The sequence below is a fragment of the Enhydra lutris genome, unplaced genomic scaffold, assembly GCF_002288905.1.
Source record: "Enhydra lutris kenyoni isolate GAN:26980312 unplaced genomic scaffold, ASM228890v2 scaffoldscaffold66, whole genome shotgun sequence".
Classification (NCBI taxonomy): domain Eukaryota; kingdom Metazoa; phylum Chordata; class Mammalia; order Carnivora; family Mustelidae; genus Enhydra; species Enhydra lutris.
Genome location: NW_019154150.1, coordinates 4680541 through 4701962, shown reverse-complemented (window position 1 = coordinate 4701962; position 21422 = coordinate 4680541). Strand labels below are relative to the sequence as shown.

At 41.9% G+C, this 21422-nt stretch overlaps 1 protein-coding gene across 5 annotated transcripts in view; it reads left to right on the top strand.

The window, feature by feature from the left end:
• LOC111159024 (zinc finger protein with KRAB and SCAN domains 7-like) overlaps window positions 1–21422 on the top strand; it is a 123847-nt gene that overhangs the window by 93872 nt on the left and 8553 nt on the right. For 2 of the 5 annotated variants that reach the window (XM_022521377.1, XM_022521376.1), the window contains exons 1-2: window positions 18331–18480; window positions 20357–20888. The exons of 1 other annotated variant lie outside the window; for it this stretch is intronic. In XM_022521377.1, coding sequence (XP_022377085.1) covers window positions 20475–20888 — 414 coding nt within the window. In that variant the 5' untranslated portion in view covers window positions 18331–18480; window positions 20357–20474. Of the gene's footprint in view, window positions 1–18330; window positions 18481–20356; window positions 20889–21422 lie in introns of those variants that run through there. 2 more of the 5 variants (XM_022521381.1, XM_022521378.1) reach the window with 1 other exon arrangement.

The window sequence follows — 21422 nt, the reverse complement described above, 5'->3', positions numbered from 1 at the left end:
CTGGAGGAAAATGTCTCCAGTCTGGGAAATGGAATAAGTGTTCATGTCCTAGAAGCAGAAAGGACAACCCCCAAGATCAACAAGTCTAGAAAGTCCTCCAGACACTTAATTTTGAAACTGAGGAATTACAATATTAGACAAGAGCTCTTAAGGGCAGCTAGGGGGAAGAGATTCCTCACATACAGAGGAAGGTCCATCAGAATAACATCAAACCTGTCCACAGAAACCTGACAAGCCAGAAAGGCCTGGCAGGACATATTCAGGGCACAAAATGAGAAGAACATGTAGTAAAGAATACTTTATCCAGCAAAGTTGACATCCAAAATGGATGGAGAGATAAAGAGCATCCAAGATCAGCAAGGTTTAAAAGAGTAAGTGACCAGCAAGCCTGAAATACAGGAAATATTAAGGAACATTCTATAAAACAAGAAAAAACCCAAGAGTGACATAGAACTGAAACTATACAGAGACAATCTATAGAAACAAGAACTTCACAAGCAACATGATGTCAATAAAAACTTATCTTTCAATAATCACTCTCAGTGTGAATGGCCTAAATGCTCTCATAAAACTCCACAGGGTTGCACACTGGATAAAACAACAGGACCTGTCCATATGCTGTCTGCAAGAGACATATTTGGAACCTAAAGATACATCCAGACTGATAGTGAAGGGATGAAGAAGCATCTTTCAGACCAACATCCCTCAAAAGTTAGCTTGGGTAGGGATTTTAATATCAGATAAATTAGACATTAAACTAAAGACTAGTCAGAGATACAGAAGGATACTACATCTTTCTGAAAGGGTGTATCCACCAAGAAGATCTAACAATTGGAAATATTTATGCCCCCAATTTGGGAGCAGAAAATGACAAAAGCCAATGTTAATCAAAATCAAGAGTCATATTGATTTGAATACTATAATAGTAGGAGATCATAACACGCCACTCTAACTAACAGACATATCATCCAAGAAGAAAATCAATAAAGAAAAAAGAGCATTGAATGACACATTGGACCAGATGGACCTCAAAGATATATACAGAATATTCCACCCTAAAACAATAGAATACTCATTCTTCTTGAGTGCACATGGAACTTTCTCCAGAATAAATCACATTCTGGGTCACAAATCAGGGCTCAACTGAAACCAAAAGATTGAGATTATTCCCTGCATATTCTCAGATCACAATGCTTTGAAACTGGAACTCAATCACAAAAAAAAGTTTGGAAGGAGTTCCAACACTTGGAAGCTAAAGGTCAACCTGCTCAAGAATGTTTGGATCTACCAGGAAATCAAAGAACTTAAACAAATCATGGAAACCAATGAGAATGAAGACACTTCGGTCCAAAACCTATGGGATATGGCAAAGGTGGTCCTAAGGGGGAAATACAAGGCCATCCAAGCCTCACTCAAAAAAACTGAAAAACCCCAAATACACCAGCTCTCTATACACCTTAAAGAACTGGAGAACCAACACCAAATTCAACCAACCCCATGCACAAGAAGGGAAATAATTAAAATTAGAGCAGAGATCAATGGGTTAACAAGTAGAGATACAGTAGAACACAGCAACAAAACTGTAAGCTGGTTCTTTGAAAGAATAAATAAGATTGATAAACCACTGGCCAAACTAATCCAAAAGAAAAGAGAGAAGACCCAAATTAATAAAACTTTGAATGAAAGGGTAGAAATCATGGCTAACACCAAGGAAATAGAAATGATCATTAGAAATTATTATCAACAGCTATATGCTAATAAGTTAGGCAACCTAGGAGAAATGGATGCATTCCTGGAAATGTATAAACTTACCAGACTGAAACAGGAAGAAATTGACAACCTGAATAGACCGATATCTAGTAACGAGATCGAAGCAGTGATCAAAAACCTCCCAAAAAACAAGAGCCCAGGGCCTGACGAATTCCCTAGGGAATTCTACCAAACATTCAAAGAAGAAATAATACCTATTCTCCTGAAGCTGTTTCAAAAAAATAGAAAGAAATGGAAAACTTCCAGACTCTTTTTATGAAGCCAGCATTAGCATGATCCCCAAACCAGGAAAAGACCCCACCAAAAAGGAGAATTTTAGACCAATAGCCTAATGAGTATGGTTGCCAAGATTGTCAACAATGTCCTAGCTAATAGAATCCAACAGTACCCTAGACCAGGTAGGATTAATCCCTGGGATGCAAGGGTGGTTCAGTATTTCCAAATCAATCAATGTGATGGAACAAATCAACAAGAAAAGAGAGTAGAACCACATGGTCCTCTCAATTGATGCAGAAAAAGTATTTGACAAGATACAGCATCCGTTCCTGATTAAACCTCTTCAAAGCATAGGGATAGAGGGAACATTCCTCAACTTCATAAAATCGATCAATGAAAAACTCACAGTGAATATCATTCTCAATGGGGAAAAGCTGAGAGCCTTCCCTTTGTGATGAGGAGCGTGACAAGGATGCAAATTCTGACTGCTGTTGTTCAACATAGTACTTGAAGCCCCAGCAACATGATTAAGACAGTAAAAAGAAATAAAAGGTATCCAAATCGGCAATGAAGAAGTCAAACTCTCTCTGTCTTTGAGATGACATGATACTTTATATGGAAAACCCAAAAGACTTCACCCCCAAACTACTAGAACACATACAACAATTCAGCAACGTGGCAGGATACAGTCAATGTACAGAAATCAGTGGCTTTCTTATACACTAACAATGAAAATACGGAAAGGGAAATTAGAGAATCGATTCCATTTACTATAGCACCAAGAACCATAAGATACCTGGGAATAAACCTAACCAAAGAGGTAAAGGAACTGTACTCGAGGAACTACAGAACACTCATGAAAGAAATTGAAGAAGACACAAAAAGATGGAAGACCAAATATCTTCTCCCATTCCGTGGGTTGCCTCTTTGTTTTGTTGACCTTTTCCTTTGCTGTGCAGAAGCTTTTGATCTTGATGAAGTCCCAAAATTTCATTTTCGCTTTTGTTTCCTTTGACTTTGGAGACATATCTTGAAAGAAGTTGCTGTGGCTGATATCGAAGAGGTTACTGCCTATGTTCTCCTCTAGGATTCTGATGGATTCCTGTCTCACGTTGAGGTCTTTTATCCATTATGAGTTTATCTTTGTGTACAGTGTAAGAGAATGGTGGAGTTTCATTCTTCTACATATAGCTGTCCAGTTTTCCCAGCACCATTTATTGAAGAGACTGTCTTTTCTCCGCTGTATATTTTTTTCCTGTTTTGTCGAAGATTATTTGACTATAGAGTTGAGGGTCCATATCTGGGCTCTCTACTCTGTTCCACTGGTCTATGTATCTGTTTTTATGCCAGTACCATGCTGTCTTGGTGATCACAGCTTTGGAGTAAAGCTTGAAATCAGGTAACGTGATGCCCCCAGTTCTATTTTTGTTATTCAACATTTCCTTAGCGATTCGGGGTCTCTTCTGATTCCATACACATTTTTGGATTATTTGCTCCAGCTCTTTGAAAAATACCGGTGGTATTTTGATCAGAATGGCATTAAAAGTATAGATGGCTCTAGGCAGTATAGACATTTTAACAATGTTTATTCTTCTGATCCAAGAGCATGGAATGGTCTTCCATCTTTTTGTGTCTTCTTCAATTTCTTTCATGAGTGTTCTGTAGTTCCTCGCGTATAGTTCCTTTACCTCTTTGGTTAGGTTTATTCCCTGGTATCTTATGCTTCTTGGTGCTATAGTAAATGGAATCGATTCTCTAATTTCCCTTTCCGTATTTTCATTGTTAGTGTATAAGAAAGCCACTGATTTCTGTACATTGACTGTATCCTGCCACGTTGCTGAATTGTTGTATGAGTTCTAGTAGTTTGGGGGTGGAGTCTTTTGGGTTTTCCATATAAAGAATCATGTCATCTGCGAAGAGAGAGAGTTTGACTTCTTCATTGCCAATTTGGATACCTTTTATTTCTCTTTGTTGTCTGATTGCTGTTGCTAGGACTTCTAATACTATGTTGAACAAGAGTGGTGAGAGTGGGCATCCTTGTTGTGTTCCTGATCTCAACGGGAAGGCTGCAAGCTTTTTCCCATTGAGGATGATATTTGCTGTGGGTCTTTCATAGATAGATTTTATGAAGTTCAGGAATGTTCCCTCTATCCCTATACTTTGAAGCGTTTTAATCAGGAACGGGTGCTGGATTTTGTCAAATGCCTTTTCTGCATCAATTGAGAGGACCATGTGGTTCTTCTCTCTTCCTTTATTGATTTGTTCTATCACATTGATTGATTTGCGAATGTTGAACCATCCTTGTAACCCAGGGATGAATCCCACCTGGTCATGGTGGATAATCTTTTTAATGTGCTGTTGAATCCTGTTTGCTAGGATCTTGTTGAGAATCTTAGCATCCATATTCATCAGTGATATTGGTCTGAAATTCTCCTTTTTGGTAGGGTCTTTGCCTGGTTTGGGGATCAAGGTAATGCTGGCTTCATAGAAAGAGTCTGGAAGTTTTCCTTCTGCTTCAATTTTTTGAAACAGCTTCAGGAGAATAGGTGTTATTTCTTCTTTGAAAGTTTTGTAGAAATCCCCAGGGAATCCATCAGGTCCTGGGCTCTTGTTATTTGGGAGGTTTTTGATCACTGCTTCAATCTTGTTACTAGATATCAGTCTATTCAGGTTGTCGATTTCTTCCTGGTTCAATTTTGGGAGTTTATAGTTTTCTAGGAATGCATCCATTTCATCTAGGTTGCTTAGCTTCTTGGCCTATAACTGTTGATAATAACTTCTGATGATTGTTTCTACTTCCTTGGTGTTAGTTGCGATCTCTCCCTTTTCATTCATAATTTTATGAAATTGGGCTTTCTCTCTTTTTTTTTTGACTAGTGTGGACAATGGTTTATCAATCTTATTGATTCTTTCAAAAAACCAACTTCTAGTCTCATTGATACGTTCTACTGTATCTCTGGTTTCTACCTCATTGATCTCAGCTCTAATCTTGATTATTTCCCTTCTTCTGTGTGGAGTTGCTTTGATTTGTTATTGATTCTGCAGTTCTTTATGGTGTAGAGACAGCTGGTGTATTCTGGATTTTTCAATTTTTGTTGAGGGAGGCTTGGATGGCTATGTATTTCTCCCTTAGGACCTCCTTTGCTGTATCCCATAGGTTTTGGATGAAGGTGTCTTTATTCTCATTGGTTTCCAGGAATTGTTTCAGTTCTTCTTTGACCTCTGGTTGATCCAAGCATTCTTAAGCAAGGTGGTCTTTAGCTTCCAGGTGTTTGAGTTCCTTCCGAACTTTTCCTTGTGATTGAGCTCCAGTTCAAAGCATTGATATCTGAGAATATGCAGGGAATAATCTCAGTCTTTTGGTTTCAGTTCAGTCCTGATTTGTGACCTAGTATGTGGTCTGTTCTAGAGAAGGTTCCATGTGCCCTTGAGAAGAATGAGTATTCTGTTGTTTTAGGGTGGAATGTTCTGTATATATCTATGAGGTCCATCTGATCCAGTGTGTCATTCAATGCTCTTGTTTCTTTATTGATTTCCTGCTTCGATGATCTGTCTATTTCTGAGAGAGGCATGTTAAGATCTCCTACGATTAATGTATTCATATCAACATGACTCTTTCTTTGATTAATAGTTTTCTTATATAATTGGCTGCTCCCATATTGGGGCATAGATATTTACAATTGTAAGATCATCTTGGAGGATAATCCTTTTAAGAATGATGTAGTATCCTTCTGTATCTCTGACTACAGTCTTTAGTTTAAAATCTAATTTATCTGATATGAGAATCGCTACCCCAGCCTTCTTTTGAGGCCCATTGGCATGAAAGATGCTTCTCCATCCCTTCACTTTCAGTCTGGGTGTATCTTTAGGTTCAAAATGGGTCTCTTGTAGAGAACATATGGATGGGTCCTGTCGTTTTATCCAATCTGCAACCCTGTGCCGTTTTATGTGCGCATTTAGACCATTCACATTGAGAGTGATTATTGATAGATACGTTTTTATTGACATCGTGTTACCTTTGAAGTCTTTCTTTCTATAGATTGTCTCTATATTTCTGTTCAATGCTATTCTTAGGATTTTTCCTCTTTTAGAGAACCCCCCTTAATATTTCTGCAGTTTCGGCTTGGTGGTTGCATAGTCTCTTAAGCCTTGCCGGTCTTGGAAACTATCTCTCCATCCATTTTGAATGTCAGTCTTGCTGGATAAAGTATTCTTGGATGCATGTTCTTCTCATTTAGTGCCCTGAATATATCTTGCCAGCCCTTTCTGGCTTGCCAGGTCTCTGTGGACAGGTCTGACGTTATTCTGATGGGCTTTACTCTGTAAGTAAGGAGCCTCTTTTCCTAGCGGCTTTAAAGAGATTGTATCTACAATTATGATTCCTCAATTTGACTCTCAGGTGCCATGATTTATTTTGGAATCTATAATCTTGGGTGGAGACCGTTCAGCCTCTAGTACATGAATGCGGGTCCATTCGCGAGATTGGGAAAATTTTTATGAAGAACTTGTTCCACTATATCTTCTAGACTTCTTTCTTTCTCCTCTCCTTCAGGGATTCCAAAAATTCTGATGTTGGAAAGTTTCATGGCATCATTTATTTCCCTGATTCTGTTTTTGTGGCTTCTCAGCTGTTTGTTTCAGGCTTCCTCCTGATCCTTTCTCTCTATCTGTTTGTCCTCCAGATCACTAATTCTATCTTCTGTCTCAGTTACCCTAGCTTTTAGAGAACGTAGATTAGATTGGAACTCATTGACACCATTGTGAACCTCATCCCTTGTGGCTTTCAGTTCTGCCCTAATCAATTCTGTTTGGTCACCCATGGCTCTCTCCAACCTAGCTATTGCCTGGATAATTTTTAGCCTGAATTCTCTTTCTGACATATTGTCTATGTTGATAGCAATTAGCTCTGTTGTAGAAGGCCCATGCTCTGTATTTTTCTTCTGTTGTGCATTCCTCCTCCTAGTCATTTTGGTGAGCGATGACTGAACTGATGTAGTTGGATGTATTGACCATGGTGCAGTCAAGGTGCACCCTGGAATGCTTCTGAGCAATCAGAATTCCCCACCCAAATGAGAGCAAAAAGAAAAGAAAAAGAGAGAGAGAGAAAGAGACAGGAAAAACAGGGAAGATGAAAGAGAAGGTTCAGCCCAAATGGGCCCCAAGGTAAGATTTATGAAGTATACAAACAAAAACAGAAAACCAAATAGACTGATAAAAGTATATATATATATATATATATATATATATATATATATACACACACACACACACACACACACACAAATATAGGAAGAACCTCGTCAAAAAGAACCTCAATTATAAGAGTTATATACTATCAGGACAAACATAAAAACACAGAAAGACTGGCAGGAGAAAAAGATAGGAGAGTGGTTATAAATTCTCAGTGAGGGCGAGGAAGGTTGTTTTGATTCTTCCTGGATGTATCTTGATATCTTTGTTAAAGGACTCCACTTTCTTAAGATAAAGGGGGATTAAAAATTGGTTTACCTATAGGGTTAGCATTGATTGGGGAAATGGGATTACCTTGAAGTTTAACTCTATATGAATATTAGGAAATAAAAATAAAAAATGCATAAACTAGACTAAACTAAACTAAAATTAAAAAAAAAAATTAACAAAATAGAAATACAAAAGAAAAACCCAAGTGTATTTATCAAGAAATTCAGGTTAGGTGGTTATTATGGAATTTGATGTACTGGACAGCTCACTGTGATGGTAAATAAGTTAAGAAATTATCTATCTATCTATCTATCTATCTATCTATCTATCTATCTATCTATATATAAAAGAACCAGAGTAGTGGGAATGAGTTTAAAATAAAAGTTGTCCTATGAAGTAGTGGTGGTTGTTCCCTTTTAGTCTTTTTTTTTTCTTTCCTGGTTGGTTTTCTTGGGGATGGGTCTGCCACATGGGTTTTCAGTCAATGATGTTCCATGAGTTAAGTCCTCCCGCCCCCCTCAAGTGCGTGGGCTCTGAGGAAACTGGTTTTTTTTAGGCTTTTTTTTTTTCCTCTGGAGTTTTTTGTTTGTTCCTCTTTTTTTCCCCTCTCCCGTCTTGATGGCTTTTGATGGTTTTTGTAGGTTTAGAGGAAAGCAAAGTGCACCCTGACCCCCCTCTCAGAGAGAAGCCTCAGTCTGGTCCCCTGTGAGTGTTGCAGAGTCCATATAAATTCCCCCTTGGCCACTGGCAGTGCAGGTTCTGAGTCCCAGTCCCTGGGGACGCTGGATCTTTTACTTGTACCCAAAACCACGGCAGCGGTGACTGTCTGGGCAGCTCCAGACTGCCAGAGAGGTTCCAAGCAGCAATCGCACACTGAGATTTTCCTGCTGGCCCAGGCTGGGAGTGCCTGGTCTTTCTGGGTCTAAGAGCGCTGGGCTTGCGCGCTCCTCTCTCAGGGGAGGCTGTGGGTCACGCGTGCATCTCAGGCTCTGAGAGCAGGGCGCGGGTCCGAGAGCACCAGGCTGGGCCTTCGCGCACCTCTCTCAGGGGAGGGTATGGGGTGTGTGCACGTCTCAGGCTCTGGTAGAATGGCACGGGTCTAAGAACTCAGGGCTGGGCCTTCCTGCACCTCTCTCAGGGGAGGGTGAGGGGCGCTCGTGTCTCAGGCTCTGTTAGCACAGCTTGGCATTCTACCATCTGGTGAGGCTCCCAGCCCCTCACAGGAGCTGGACCCCACGCATTCTCGGGCGCGCTCGTGGCTCAGGGACCAAGACCTGGTTTCTCCACCGCAGTCTCTCTGGCTTAGCACCAGGGGAGGCTCTCCTGGGTCTGGGGACTGGCCCCTGTCCCTAGCCGCCCTGATTCTCACAATTCCCACTCCCCCCGCAATCCTTTGCTCTTTCTGAGTGCTTTCAACCATTCTCCAAGTTAATGCTGTTCCCCAGATGCAGGGCACTCTCGTGTTAGGGGTATTACTTTCCAATCGGTCACCTCTGGTGGCTCCCTCCCCCTTTTGTTTATCTTCTGATATCAGTCCGACATTCCCACTCCACTTTACCTGCCCACTGGCATCTTCTGCCCCTGTAGAGATCCAGACATGTATAATTTTGATCTCAGGCTGATTTCATGGGTAATCGGAGTTCTTTGGTAGGTAATCAGCTCACTTTAGGGTAAAGGTTGAAATGGCGCCTCCTCCTACCTCCCTGCCATCTTGTCTTCCCTGGTTTAGTTTTTATTTGCTGTTCTTTCTCCAGGCCCTTTAGGTGTTAGCTTATGTACTTGAGAGTTTTCTAAATTTTTTTTGGAAGAGGCTTGTATTGCTATGTCCTTCCCTCTTAGGACTGCTTTGGCTGCATCTCAAAGGTTTTGAACAGTTGTGTTTTCATTTTCATTTATTTCCATGAATTTAAAAAATTTTTTCTTTAATTTCCTGGTTAACCAATTTATTGTTTAGTAGGATGCTCTTTAAACTCTAAGTGTTTGAGTTTCTTCCAAATTTACTCTTGTGATTGTGTTTAAGTTTCTCAGCATTGTGGTCTGAAAATATGCAGGTAACAATCCCAAACTCTTGGTTTTGTTTGAGACCTGATTTGTGACCTAAGTATGTGATCTATTCTGGATAATATTCTATGTGAATTTGAGAATGTGTATTCTGTTGTTTCAGGATGGAAAGTTCTGCATTTATTTGTGAAGTCCATCTGGTCCAGTGTCATTCAAAGCCCTTTATTCCTTGTTGATCTGCTTAAATGATCTGTCCATTGCTGTGAGTTGGGTGTTGAAGTCCCCTACTATTATTGTATTATTATCAACATGTTTAATTTGGTCATTAATTGGTTTGTAAAATTGGCTGCTCCCAAGTTTGGAGCATAAATATTGATAATTTTTAGATCTTCTTGTTGGATAGACCATTTAATTATGACACAGTCCCTCTTGATCTCTTACTATGATCTTTGGTTCAAAATCTAATTTGTTTAATATGAGAACTACTAGTTCAGCTTTATTTTTGGAGGTCCATTAGCATGATAAACAGTTCTCTACCCACTCACATTCTATATTGAGGTGTCTGTAAGTCGAAAATGAGTTTTTTGTAGCCAGCATATGGATGGGCCTTGCTTTTTATACAATCTCTGTCTTTTTAGCCCACTTATATTCAGAGTAACTATTGAAAGATATTAATTTAGTGTCATTGTATTGCCTGTAATGTCCCTGTTACTGTAGATTGTCTCTTTTGCTTTCTGGTCTATGTTCCTTTTGGGCTTTCTCTTCACTTACAGGATCCCCTTTAATATTTCTTGCAGGGCTGGTTTAGTGATCACAAATTCCTTTAAGTTCTGTTTGTCCTGGAAGCTCCTTATTTCTCCTTTCATTCTGAATGACAGCCTTGCTGGATAAAGTATTCTTGGTTGCATGTTTTTCTCATTTAGTACCCTGAATATATCATGCCAGCCCTCTCTGGCCTACCATTTCTCTGTGGATAGGTCTGCTGCCAGTCTAATTTTCCTACCTTTGTAGATTAAGAACATCTAGTCTCAAGCTGCTTTCAGGATTTTCTCTTTATTTCTGAAATTTGCATGCTTCATAGTTATCTGTCATGGCGTTGATCTATTTTTATTTAGTTTGAGGGGGGTCTCTATACCTTTTGGACTTGAATGTCTTTTCCTTCCTCAAATTAAGGAACTGTCCCTCTATTTCTTTCTTCTTTTCCTGGGGCCTCAGTAATTCTATTTTTTTTTCTTTATGGTATTGTTTATTTCTCAAAGTATCCCTTCATGTCTATTAGTTGTTTTTCTTTCTTTTCCACAACCTCCTTCCTTTCTATCATCTTGTCTTCTATGTCACTGACTCTCTCTTCTGCCTCATTTACCCTAGCTGTTAGAGCATCCATTTTAGAGTGCTTCTCAGTTAAAGCATCTTTAATTTTGATCTTCTTAGATTTTATTTGTATACTTAGGTTCTCTAATGTCTTTTATGCTTTCAATCCCAGCTAGTAACTTCAAAATCATTACCCTGAATTCTAGCTTTGATATTTTATTTATATCTATATACATTATATCTGTGGCAGAGAGTATACCTCTGATTCTTTAAAAGGAAAAAAGGGAAAAAATGAACATTTTAAACTGAGATATAAAAAAATCATGAAAAAAAACCCCATCAAATTCTATATATTATATATTATTTTCCCCTAGCTCTGGAGTTCTGCAGTTCTGTGTGCTCTGTAAACCTGGTGTTCACCTGATGTTCCAGGTGTCTTTGCCTGGGCAGAGTTGCACCACCCCTCATCGGGGGCTGTGCTGATTGTAAGCTGCTTCTGGTTGCCTTATGTGGCTTTTGCTTCCCTAAGGCTTTCCCTACCAATATAGAGGATGAAAATAAAAATAAAAATGGTCGTGCCCCAATCTCCAGCCCAGAAGTTGAAAGATCTCAGGCTCCTCTTTCTCCCTCAGTGAAAAGCAGTCTTTACTTTTGTGTGTGTCAAATTCTGCAGACTCCTGAGATGTGCACCCATGCTGATTCTCCTGTAGAAGGTGGAATGTTGCTGTATTTCTGTCCTTTGCAGGGCACCTATATGGAGAGTTGTCACCCAACCGTGTTGTGGTTCAGTTTATGGCAAACTGAGCTGAGAGCCCACTCCTGGGGTCACTGACCTTAGCTAGTTTCCCCACTCTGATGCCTAGGAACTCTGCCAGCTGAGGCACCCCCATTCTTTCAGTGACCTTAGGAATCCTGAGACCACATTGTCTCATCTAGGATTCTGCTTCACTTTGCCTCCTGAGCACCTTTCAGGCAAGGACATCACTCACTGGAGCAGACTTGTAAAAGTTCTGATTTTGCACTCCGAGACTGTGTCACTTTGTGGTAGCCACCTTACAGATGTTTATACCCCTTCCTCCCTTCCCCCCTCCATTTATATTCTGATATATCCCCTCACATTCAGTTCTCTACACTTCCTACCTTGCAAAAAGTGGTCACTTTCCTATTTGTAGAATTCCAGCAATTCTTTTCTTACATCTCAGGTTGAGTTCATAGGTGTGCAGAATGATTTTATAGTTATTTAGCTAAATTCATGGAGCAAGATGAAACAAGGTCCCCTCCTCTTCCACCATCTTGCCTCCTTCTGTGCCTGTAATTATAGATTGAACTGGATTTATTGTTCTAGGTGCACTTATCAGAGATTTTGGACTTGAGTAAACTAAAGCAGTAAACTACTTGATTAGTTGACTAAAGACTGTTTTAATAGAAGATATATTTGCTCCTGCATCAATCTGTTGGGATATAATAGATATGTATATTTACTAATAGCCTGCACTCAATGAAACTGACATTCCAGAAATTGCTTGAAGTATTGTAGACTAGAGGAAGGAATCCAAAAACATAGGTGGAAGTCAGGTATAAGAAGTTTGTTTTTCAGACAGTGTTTCTAGAAATTTTTAGTAGTTAGTATCTGCTATATGTTTTTTATATAATTTTTATTTATTTTTTAAAATTTATTTTCAGTGTTCCAGAATTCATTGTTTATGCACCACACCCAGTGCTCCACGCAATACGTGTACTCCACAATACCCACCACCAGGTTCACCCAACCTCCCTCTCCCTTCCCCTCCAAAACCCTCAGTTAGTTCCTTAGAGTCCACAGTCTCTCATGAGAGACTGCTATATGTTTTGAAATTAGAAGAGATCACAGCAGTATGAAATTGCTTGGAATTCCCGTGTGTGATCAGGATTAATGAGATGAAACAAAATTTTGGCAAGAGTGCTAGAAAATTTCAAACTTTATCTCTTCTAGATAATATCTGTAACATTTATTTTAGTCCTAGAAGCAAAAAGCAAACACAAGCCAAGTTCCAATCATAGCTGACCTTTTGAAATTGAGAAATTTCTACTAGAGCTTTACTCTCCAAACTTTGTTGTGTATCCTTATGATTGGAAATGACTGAAAAACAAGCCCCTCTCACCCTAAAAAATACTTAGATAAGTATTAAACTTTTCTTCATTTCTCCCAGGATCCATCCATTTATGGGCAGTGGAAGGAACCAGAAATGACAGAGAATTGGATGATAGGTGCAGGTTTAACTCATTACAAGTGAGAAACCCTTAAGGACAGGCTTGTTCCAGGCACTATGAAAAAAGAGGAGGAAACAATACTCCTGCCCACCACTAAATGGGAATAAACAGCTTGGCCCTTCCAGAATGCCTCCTCCAAGGAGGAAATATCCACTCACTTACTGAGTTCTGCATGTTTAATCTGTAAATACACTTGTGTGTGCAACACCAGTGTTATTGGGGTAGAGGGTAATGCACTCAATAGTCTTAGAAAAGATACACACTTAGCCATAGATGAGCTGCAAGGGCAGATGGAGGCATCCTAGAGGCCTCATATGTGGAGGAATACAAATTCCCTAGAATATCCGGATTCAGGTTCTTGTTGGCTCTCTTCTGATTGTTCAAGCAATAATAAGGAATGTTAAGTATCGCCTGTTCTCTAAAGTGGTGTTAGAACAGGATCATCAGGAGATATTATGGTGGTTTAGAGGCACAGAGATTTTATACATCAAAACTAGAAATCACATCACTGTTTTCTTTTTTTTAATTTCCTACATCTTATAACAGGAAATAACCTGAACTGAAATAATGATTATCCCCTCCTGAAAATGTGTATCTCTTGACATTTGATCAAGTTGTGCCTTTCTTCTGACATCTGTCCACATCCTACTTCAAGGCTCAATCTAATGTTATTCCCTTTGAGGCTGACTGTGATCCCTTTCTTTTTTTTTAATTTTATTTATTTATTTGAAAGATGGAGATCGACTGTGATCCTTTTCAAAATTAATCCCTCCCTTGGCTCTCTGAACTTCTTTTATGTTGGGTATCACATACTGCCTTTTGCTAGTCACCCATAACTGCCTTGACATTTTTCAAGGTCTACTCTCCTATCTAAGTAAGACCCTAGTAAGGTAGGGTCTTACTCCCCATCTCCCTTCTAGAATCCAAAGTTTCTTACACAGATGCCTTCCTTAGGTTTATACAGTGCTTATTAGGGCATGTCAAAAGTCACAACTTACCTCACTTAATACTCCCAACTTGGGAGATGTCAGCAGGCATGGATTTTTTTTTCTCCCATTTCACAAATGAAGAGACTTAAGACTCAGTGGCCACACAATTTGTCCAAGATCACAAATCCCTGACAATAAGAGGCAGAGCTCAGAGCTGCCATACTTATAATCCTGGAAATAAATCACCGAGATGTTTCTGGAAGAATTTAGATTTCAGATCTGAGATCTAACAAACCCAGAAACTGAAGGATTATGACCAAGAGTGTCAAATCTATTATTTACAAGACCAAAATGATGCTATTTGAGAAACAAGGTCACAGATTTTGGCTCAGAGAGAGACTTCTCTAGAATGAGAGGCAGATGTTGGTTCATATTGCTCTGTGGCTCAATTTCCCCACCTGTGAAATAAGAAGGTGGTGGCTGGACTACCCATTGGAAGGATCCTTCATGCAGTCCATGAGTCCTCTCTACCAACTATGGTGGCTGGGACTAGTGGGTAGAATGGCCTGAAAATTCTTTCCACTTTGCAGATTGTGCAGCAGGAAGGGCCAGAGGCTGAGCTGGAGCTCCAGTGAGAGGGTTGGGGTTGCAATAAAAGGCCCAGAGCAGGGGTTTCACCAGAATAGAGTAGAGGGGTGTATAGTGAATACTCTCCTGAAACTACTGGAGTAGAGCCCCTGGGAAGGAAGCATGGCAAATTGGGATCGTACTAGGTGTGGAAGCAGAGGCCAGCACTTCCACCAACACACTGGTTGATGCATTAGGACCACTAGAAGGTCTCCATCACTCTCTGGGCCAGTCTCCCCATCTGTGTCACAAGTGAAGGTCAATGCCAGCACCAACAATGGGCAGAGGCAGCCTGGGACCACAGTTCCCACTGCAGGGCTGGGACGTGGCACACAAACCAGCAAAGCTGACTCCTGACAAACTGCCATCCCATTAGTAAGTGGCTTGGAAAGGGTCCTGAAGTAAAGATGCTCCAAAAGCAGTTCCCTCATGGTCTTCAGGTCCCTGGAGCAACTTTCAGTTCTGACTAGGAAGCTCAGAGCCCTGCTTATCTCCTTGGTCTCCCTGTCTGGGATTGGCTCCCAGAGAGTAGGACTGCGAGGGTCCCTGAGGCTCAAAGTTGAAGAGAACAGTCTGTGTCCCCCCTCACCGTGTCTAACTCAAAGCCATATTTTATTAGTGTCACTGGCCCTGCTCATGCTCAGAACATGCTGGAACACCATTAACAGGAATAAATAGAGTAATAAAGAACAGGAATGAATGGGGTTATAGAAAGAGAGCCTCCTGGAATAGAAAGAAGAGAAGACATCTATAGATTTGAATTCAAAATCTTCTTTGCCCTTTTCAGCCAGTAAAAATATTACCCAGCTAGCAGGACATTTGCCAAGCCTCACCTGTAAACTAATGATCCTGTCTTACTGAGGCACTGGGATTACAAAGCAAATAAGTAGCTATAAAGTATGTCCCTGTCTCTTTCCCTTGAAGTCTATCAGTATAGCTGTCAATCACAATCCAGATCTATGATTTTCCTTCCCTGATTAAAAAGCCTTCCACAACAATTCAGATCAAGGACCTATTTCTTAGATATTAGGCCAGGCACACCAGGGAAACAAAGGTGGCCTGACCTTTTCTTCCAGCCAAGAAGACAGTTACTAAAAGCAGCCAAGCTTGGAGTTTGTGCCTGGGGACTCAAATGTGAACAATATGAGCTCACATAGGGATTACTATACAGTGAATGAGGCTGACAAGTTAACAGTGTTAACATAGTGTGACAAATAAGGACTGTGAGAAACACAAAAGAAAGGGCATCTCCTGGAGAAGGAGGTTTCTCAGCTAAGTCTTGAAGAACAAGTACAAGTTTTCAAAATAATAGGAGTGTCTCTGCTCTTGGCAACATCCATTCCCATTCAAGCACAATAGCTTGGGGTTCCTGCCCATATTCTAGGGACCTACCTTATTTTTAAGGTGTATAAGGTTGTTGAAGAGGGTGCTGTGCACATAGATAATATCACAATGTTTGAGCAGTTTGGGGAAAGAAAATCTCCAGACCTGATGGTGATTCTCTCTTTGTGGTCTCCTTAAATCAAAAGTTTGTTATTGTTATTATTATTATTACTACAAACAAATGGGTCAAAGACACAGCAGGCCTTGGCAGTAATCTGGATACAGTGGATAAAGAAGTGGGAGGAAACATACTAGAAAACATCTCTTATACATACAGTGTGCCAAGCACCATTCTAATACACACACACACACACACACACACACACGCATATGTGTATATATATATGTATCTCATCCAATCCTCATATTACTGTTATGACTTAGGTACTATTCTTATCTTTATTTAACAGATAAGGAAGCTGTAGCACAGAAAGGCCAAGTAATTTGACCATGGTTACCCAGCCCATGGTATGACATCCAGGGTTCTAGTTTAGGCCCCTGGGTGAATGGTAGTGCCTTTCATGGTGATGGGAACATGGGTGAAGCTGAATGAATGCTGCTTTAGGCATATAGAATTTCTGTTACCATACCAAAAATTACTCATGATTTCTGTTACACATACCAAAGCTTGTGTGATGCTTTATCAGAGAGGTCAGGGTGGCATTACCTCAAATCTATTTGGCCCAAATGCAGGTGTCCCAAGATGCTATATGGGAGGCATCATGCAGCACGTCTTCCCCACTGAGACTCAACCCAGTCACGGTAGATCAGACCCACAGTGCTGACCACAGAGGTACCTATGCAGTTTAGACATACCACCCTGATGAAGCTAGCCCTCACAGAAAGCCAACTGCCTGAACATGAAACAGCTCTAAAGAAAAAGAAAACTCAATCTTGTTTTCCAGGTCCTGTGTCTACTACATACTCCAAAGCAGCTAGAACTGCAGGCCATCACATGATCAGGGAAACCTGAAAACTGGAGTGGACAACATTTGGGTTAGCCTTAAGAGACTTCTTGCTTAAGAGCCTTGAGTCTTTGAGGCTTTAATGGACCAATGGACTACATCCAGTGGCAATGACAGGCAGAAGCTAGGATGAGATAGCCAAGACCTCCCTACGAAGTTTCTAAATGTAGGGGGTGACCTTGATATTAAAAGGACACCCTTTAGGGTGGGCGGGCATAAACTATTCCAAGAGACTTCCTTACAGCTTGTGAAAACTCTGCAGGTCTTCTGATGCCTTTGTTTCTGTCCTGGCTTCTGCAAGGAATTGAGGTATGTGTCCAGTCCAGAGGTTGGCCCAGAACACCCTTGATATATTGCTGATGCCTGGATATGCCAGGAGATTGCTACTTTGCAGCCTGTAGATGATCTACCTTCTAGGCTACAGCAAGCTACATAAGATACAGCTACTTCTGTGGAAAAGTGGCTGATCTTATCCTCTGCCTTTCACCCATGGCCGTTATACCTAGAGGTTGTGGTTTCAGGGCTCAATCATGTTAACAGCAGGGACCTGTTCACATCCTGCTTCTGTATGCAAACCATTCTTCCAGGTGAAGACCAACTGGGTAGCTCCTGACACCCAGATACTAGACAAGTGCATCTAGATTATGTTGTCCCCTTACCCTTCCACTTTTTATCTGCTCCTTGGACTCCAGATTGCCAGTGCTTAACTTTAGGAAAGATTAACCACATCCATCAGCCAAAATACCAGTCACTGGGCCTGTTTCTTCATTAATAAGATGGAAATGCGTGTACACTGAAACTCATATTGGGTGAAAATGCCATGGGCATCACATGTAGTATATACCAGGCCTTTTGCTATGTAGTGTCTATATGTTATCTCTGTCATCATTCAAAGCCCTGTGAGGCACACATTATGCTCTACATTTTTCAGATGTCAGAAATGGTCTCAGAAGTTGGGTGTATTCCCCAAGGTCAGCAGAAAGGGTAGGGGCAGAGCTGGGGTGCATATGGGTAGCTCATACTTTGAATGGTCTGAGAGGGAAAGGTACCTAGCCTGAAACCTCACTTGAGGCCCCACCCTCTCTCCGTTCCGAGGTGGCTCCGCCTAGCCCGGTTGCAGGTTGTACTGGCGACCGCCTTCCAGCTCACCCTTCAGAGCACAGAAGTGCGCGCCCACCTTGGCCACCGAGAGTTCCGGGATCCTGGAGGGGCCGGAAGTGGGTCTTGTTGTCGCTTCCGGCTCGGCCATTGTTTTCGCTCTTGCAGGCCAGGGGTGTTTTCCGCATGCAGGGGTCGCTGCGACTGTACACCGGTGAGCGGAGCAGGGGCGGGGAGGGAGGTGCTGTACGGGCCGGGGTCGCTGAGTTGGAGCCGCGGCCGCACGCAGGCCTAATTTGCGACGCTGGTTCCGTGCACGCTTTGCCTCCGCGGCCGGTGGCGCGGTCCCTGTGACACTCTGAAGCCGGCAGTTGTAGAGCCGCCTCTTTGTCCCGTCCCCTTGACCAGCGGTGCCTGGCCTGGAGCATGGCGTCTGCCGGTACAGCGGAGAAAAAGGCAGACATGGCCAGGTGAGCTGCGCCGCAGACGCCCTGGTTTAACGCAAAACGTAGGTGGATATTTTCCCAGCCTTGCGCTGAGAGCACAAAGCGTCAGAAGTGGGTTAGACACAGTCTTGAAATTAAAAACGTGAAGCGTCACTTGGAGACCCAAAAATGCAGAAGAGATTAGCTGCGGAGCATTCAGAACTAGTAGGAAAATGATCAGAACTTTTTACAGGTGTGGGGATCTCAGAGCAGAGTTAATAGGCTCTTCTCGTCCTCCTCCTCCCCCTCCTCTTCTTCCTCTTCTTACTTATTCTGCCTGCTTGCTTGCTCTCTTCGTTCGTTCGTTCGTTCCTTCCTTATTTCCTTTCCTTTCCTCCTCCCTTCCTTCCTTTCTTAACAGAAATTGAAGCCTAGAGAGTTGCTTACCAAGGGTACTGAGATGCATGGTGACCATCATTGATGCCCTAGTTTCCACTAAGGTACTGATTCTCTTGAGTTTTACCATATATTAAGTGGATAAAAGCTTTTCCCCCGCTTCAGTATCAGCTAAATGAACGACATTCATTCGTTTACTAAAGGTGTACCTCTGTGTGCTGTGTACACACACACACACACACACACACACACACAAAGAGGACTGGAAACCTGTAGGTGACGCCCCCATTGCCCTCTGTCCCTGCCCTGCCCTTTGAGTCTTTCCCCAAAGTGGGGGAGACAGCAGTGTAAATCACAAACAGAGTGTGGTAAGTGTTCTAGTAGAGGTTTGAATGAAAAAGGTACTGCGGGCTCACTGAGGCAGTAATCACACCCAAGCCTGGAGAGATCAGGAAGGTTTTCTAGGGGAGGTGGTTGAGTAGGAAAAGGTCTGGAATTTAGTGATTCCATTGGGTTTTTTTGGTGGCTGTCTAGCAAGAAGGTGTGAGTGGCCAGTTGTGCATACACTAATTAAAATAATTGTGTTTTAATTAGAAGTACAGAGAAGAAGGCTACCAGCTTTCTTCCTGCCTGGGACAATCAGGAAAGCAAGATTCAGGAGCAAAGGGTATTTGTTTTCAGTCTTGACAGAGGAGTAAGAGTTTGTCAAAAGCTGAAGAAGAAAAATCCAAAGAGGACAAGAGAATATGTGGCTTCTGGCTGTGTCTCCAGAGCTTTAGTGCCAAACTTTGTTGTACATCTCTGTCACAATAGAGAAGAGTAGAAGAGCTTTGAGCATTCACTTCCTGCATAGGTTTACTTATAAATTAAATATATGTATTGTTTTATAAATTTCAATACACATTATAAAACATACACTAAATAGGAGTTAAATAACAATGTGTTCTTAATATACCCTTTGGATCATCTTGCATATTCCTCACTTGGAGATTATTGCAGTTTCTCTAGCCTGAGTACCTGGAGAGAGTGGTAAGGGTATGTCTAGAGCAGGACCCAAGGCCAGGTGGTGAGGGGCTGTGACTGCTAGGCATAGACATTAAGGTTTCATCCTGTAGGTTTTGGGAGCCACTGAAAATTTAAGAAGGGAAATCCTTAGAGAGATGCTTAGAGACTGCCCTGGTTGTAAACTACCTTCCCCGCTTTTCTTCCTGGAGTTTTTTTTACTTTTTTTAAGATTTATTTATTTATTTGTTAGAGAGAGGGAGTGAGAGAGAGAGAGAGCATGTGAACAGGGGGAGGGTCTGTGGGAGAGGGAGAGCAGACTCTGCACTAAGTGCTGAGCCCTATGTGGGGCTTGTTCTCATGACCCTGATATTATGACCTGAGTGGAAACCAAGAGTTAGACACTTAATGAACTGAGCCACCCAGGCACCCTTGGAGCTTTGGTTTTTAACTGTGGATGGTCTGTTGTCAGCCCAGGGCTGAACACTCTGGGACTCTGATTTCTCTCTTAATGTTTTTGTAGGTGACACCCCCATTGCCCTCTGTCCCCAACTCTGAAAACAGCTCCTGAGACCTGAATTACAGAGCATCATTTTAACTGGACAAACTGCAGCTGAAACAAGCTTTTCTTGGAGGTCACAATGACCACCCAAGGCAGGGGGACTTTAGGCCTCCTCCGTAGGGGTGCTGTTCTCCAGAAACATGAGGGGCGCCAGACCATGAAGCAGGAGCCAGGGAGCCAGACCTGGGGTCAGGGCTGCAGTCTCCAAAAGAACCACCCTCCTGTCTGTGAAATTTTCCGGCTACACTTCAGGCAGTTATGTTACCATGAGATGTCTGGGCCGCAGGAGGCACTGAGCCGGCTCCGGGAGCTCTGCCAGTGGTGGCTGATGCCAGAGGTACACACCAAGGAGCAGATCCTGGAGCTGCTGGTGCTGGAGCAGTTCCTGAGCATCTTGCCTGGGGAGTTACAGACCTGGGTGCAGCTGCATCACCCTAAGAGTGGCGAGGAGGCTGTGGCTGTGGTGGAGGATTTTCAGAGACACATAGGAGAGGTGAGCAGATGAGTCCAGAATGGCATCTTCTCTAGTGGCTGGATTAGCTTGGGAATAGTCATTCTCTGTTCCATAGGCTTTAGGCTGGTTTATCCTTAGGATTCCTGAGCCAATTCATGGAGAGGGAAGAAATAGTTTTGTGCTTCAAGTCATGAACAAAAATACAATTCCCAGAGAAGCTCTGTGCATCACTTTGGGAATAATGTGTTGTGACCCTCGCTTCAACCTGGCGATCCACACAGTACTCCTGGCAGGTAGAGAATCTGCCCACTGTTTAGAAGGGACTGTGGTAGGGAGTAGATTTCTGCGTATGTTGATAACATGGGCCTTCATTCGAGAACTTGTCATTACTTACTTCCTTGTACTTCTCAGAGTCTGTTATCTTTCTTCCCGAATTTTAGGTTCTTTAGAAGAGGTGACATTTCTGGACCTCATAATCATTGGTTTCTTTTCTAACTTGCCAAACCCAACTGGGGTCTTTCTCCTTCCTTCCTTCCTTCCTTCCTTCCTTCCTTCCTTCCTTCCTTCCTTCCT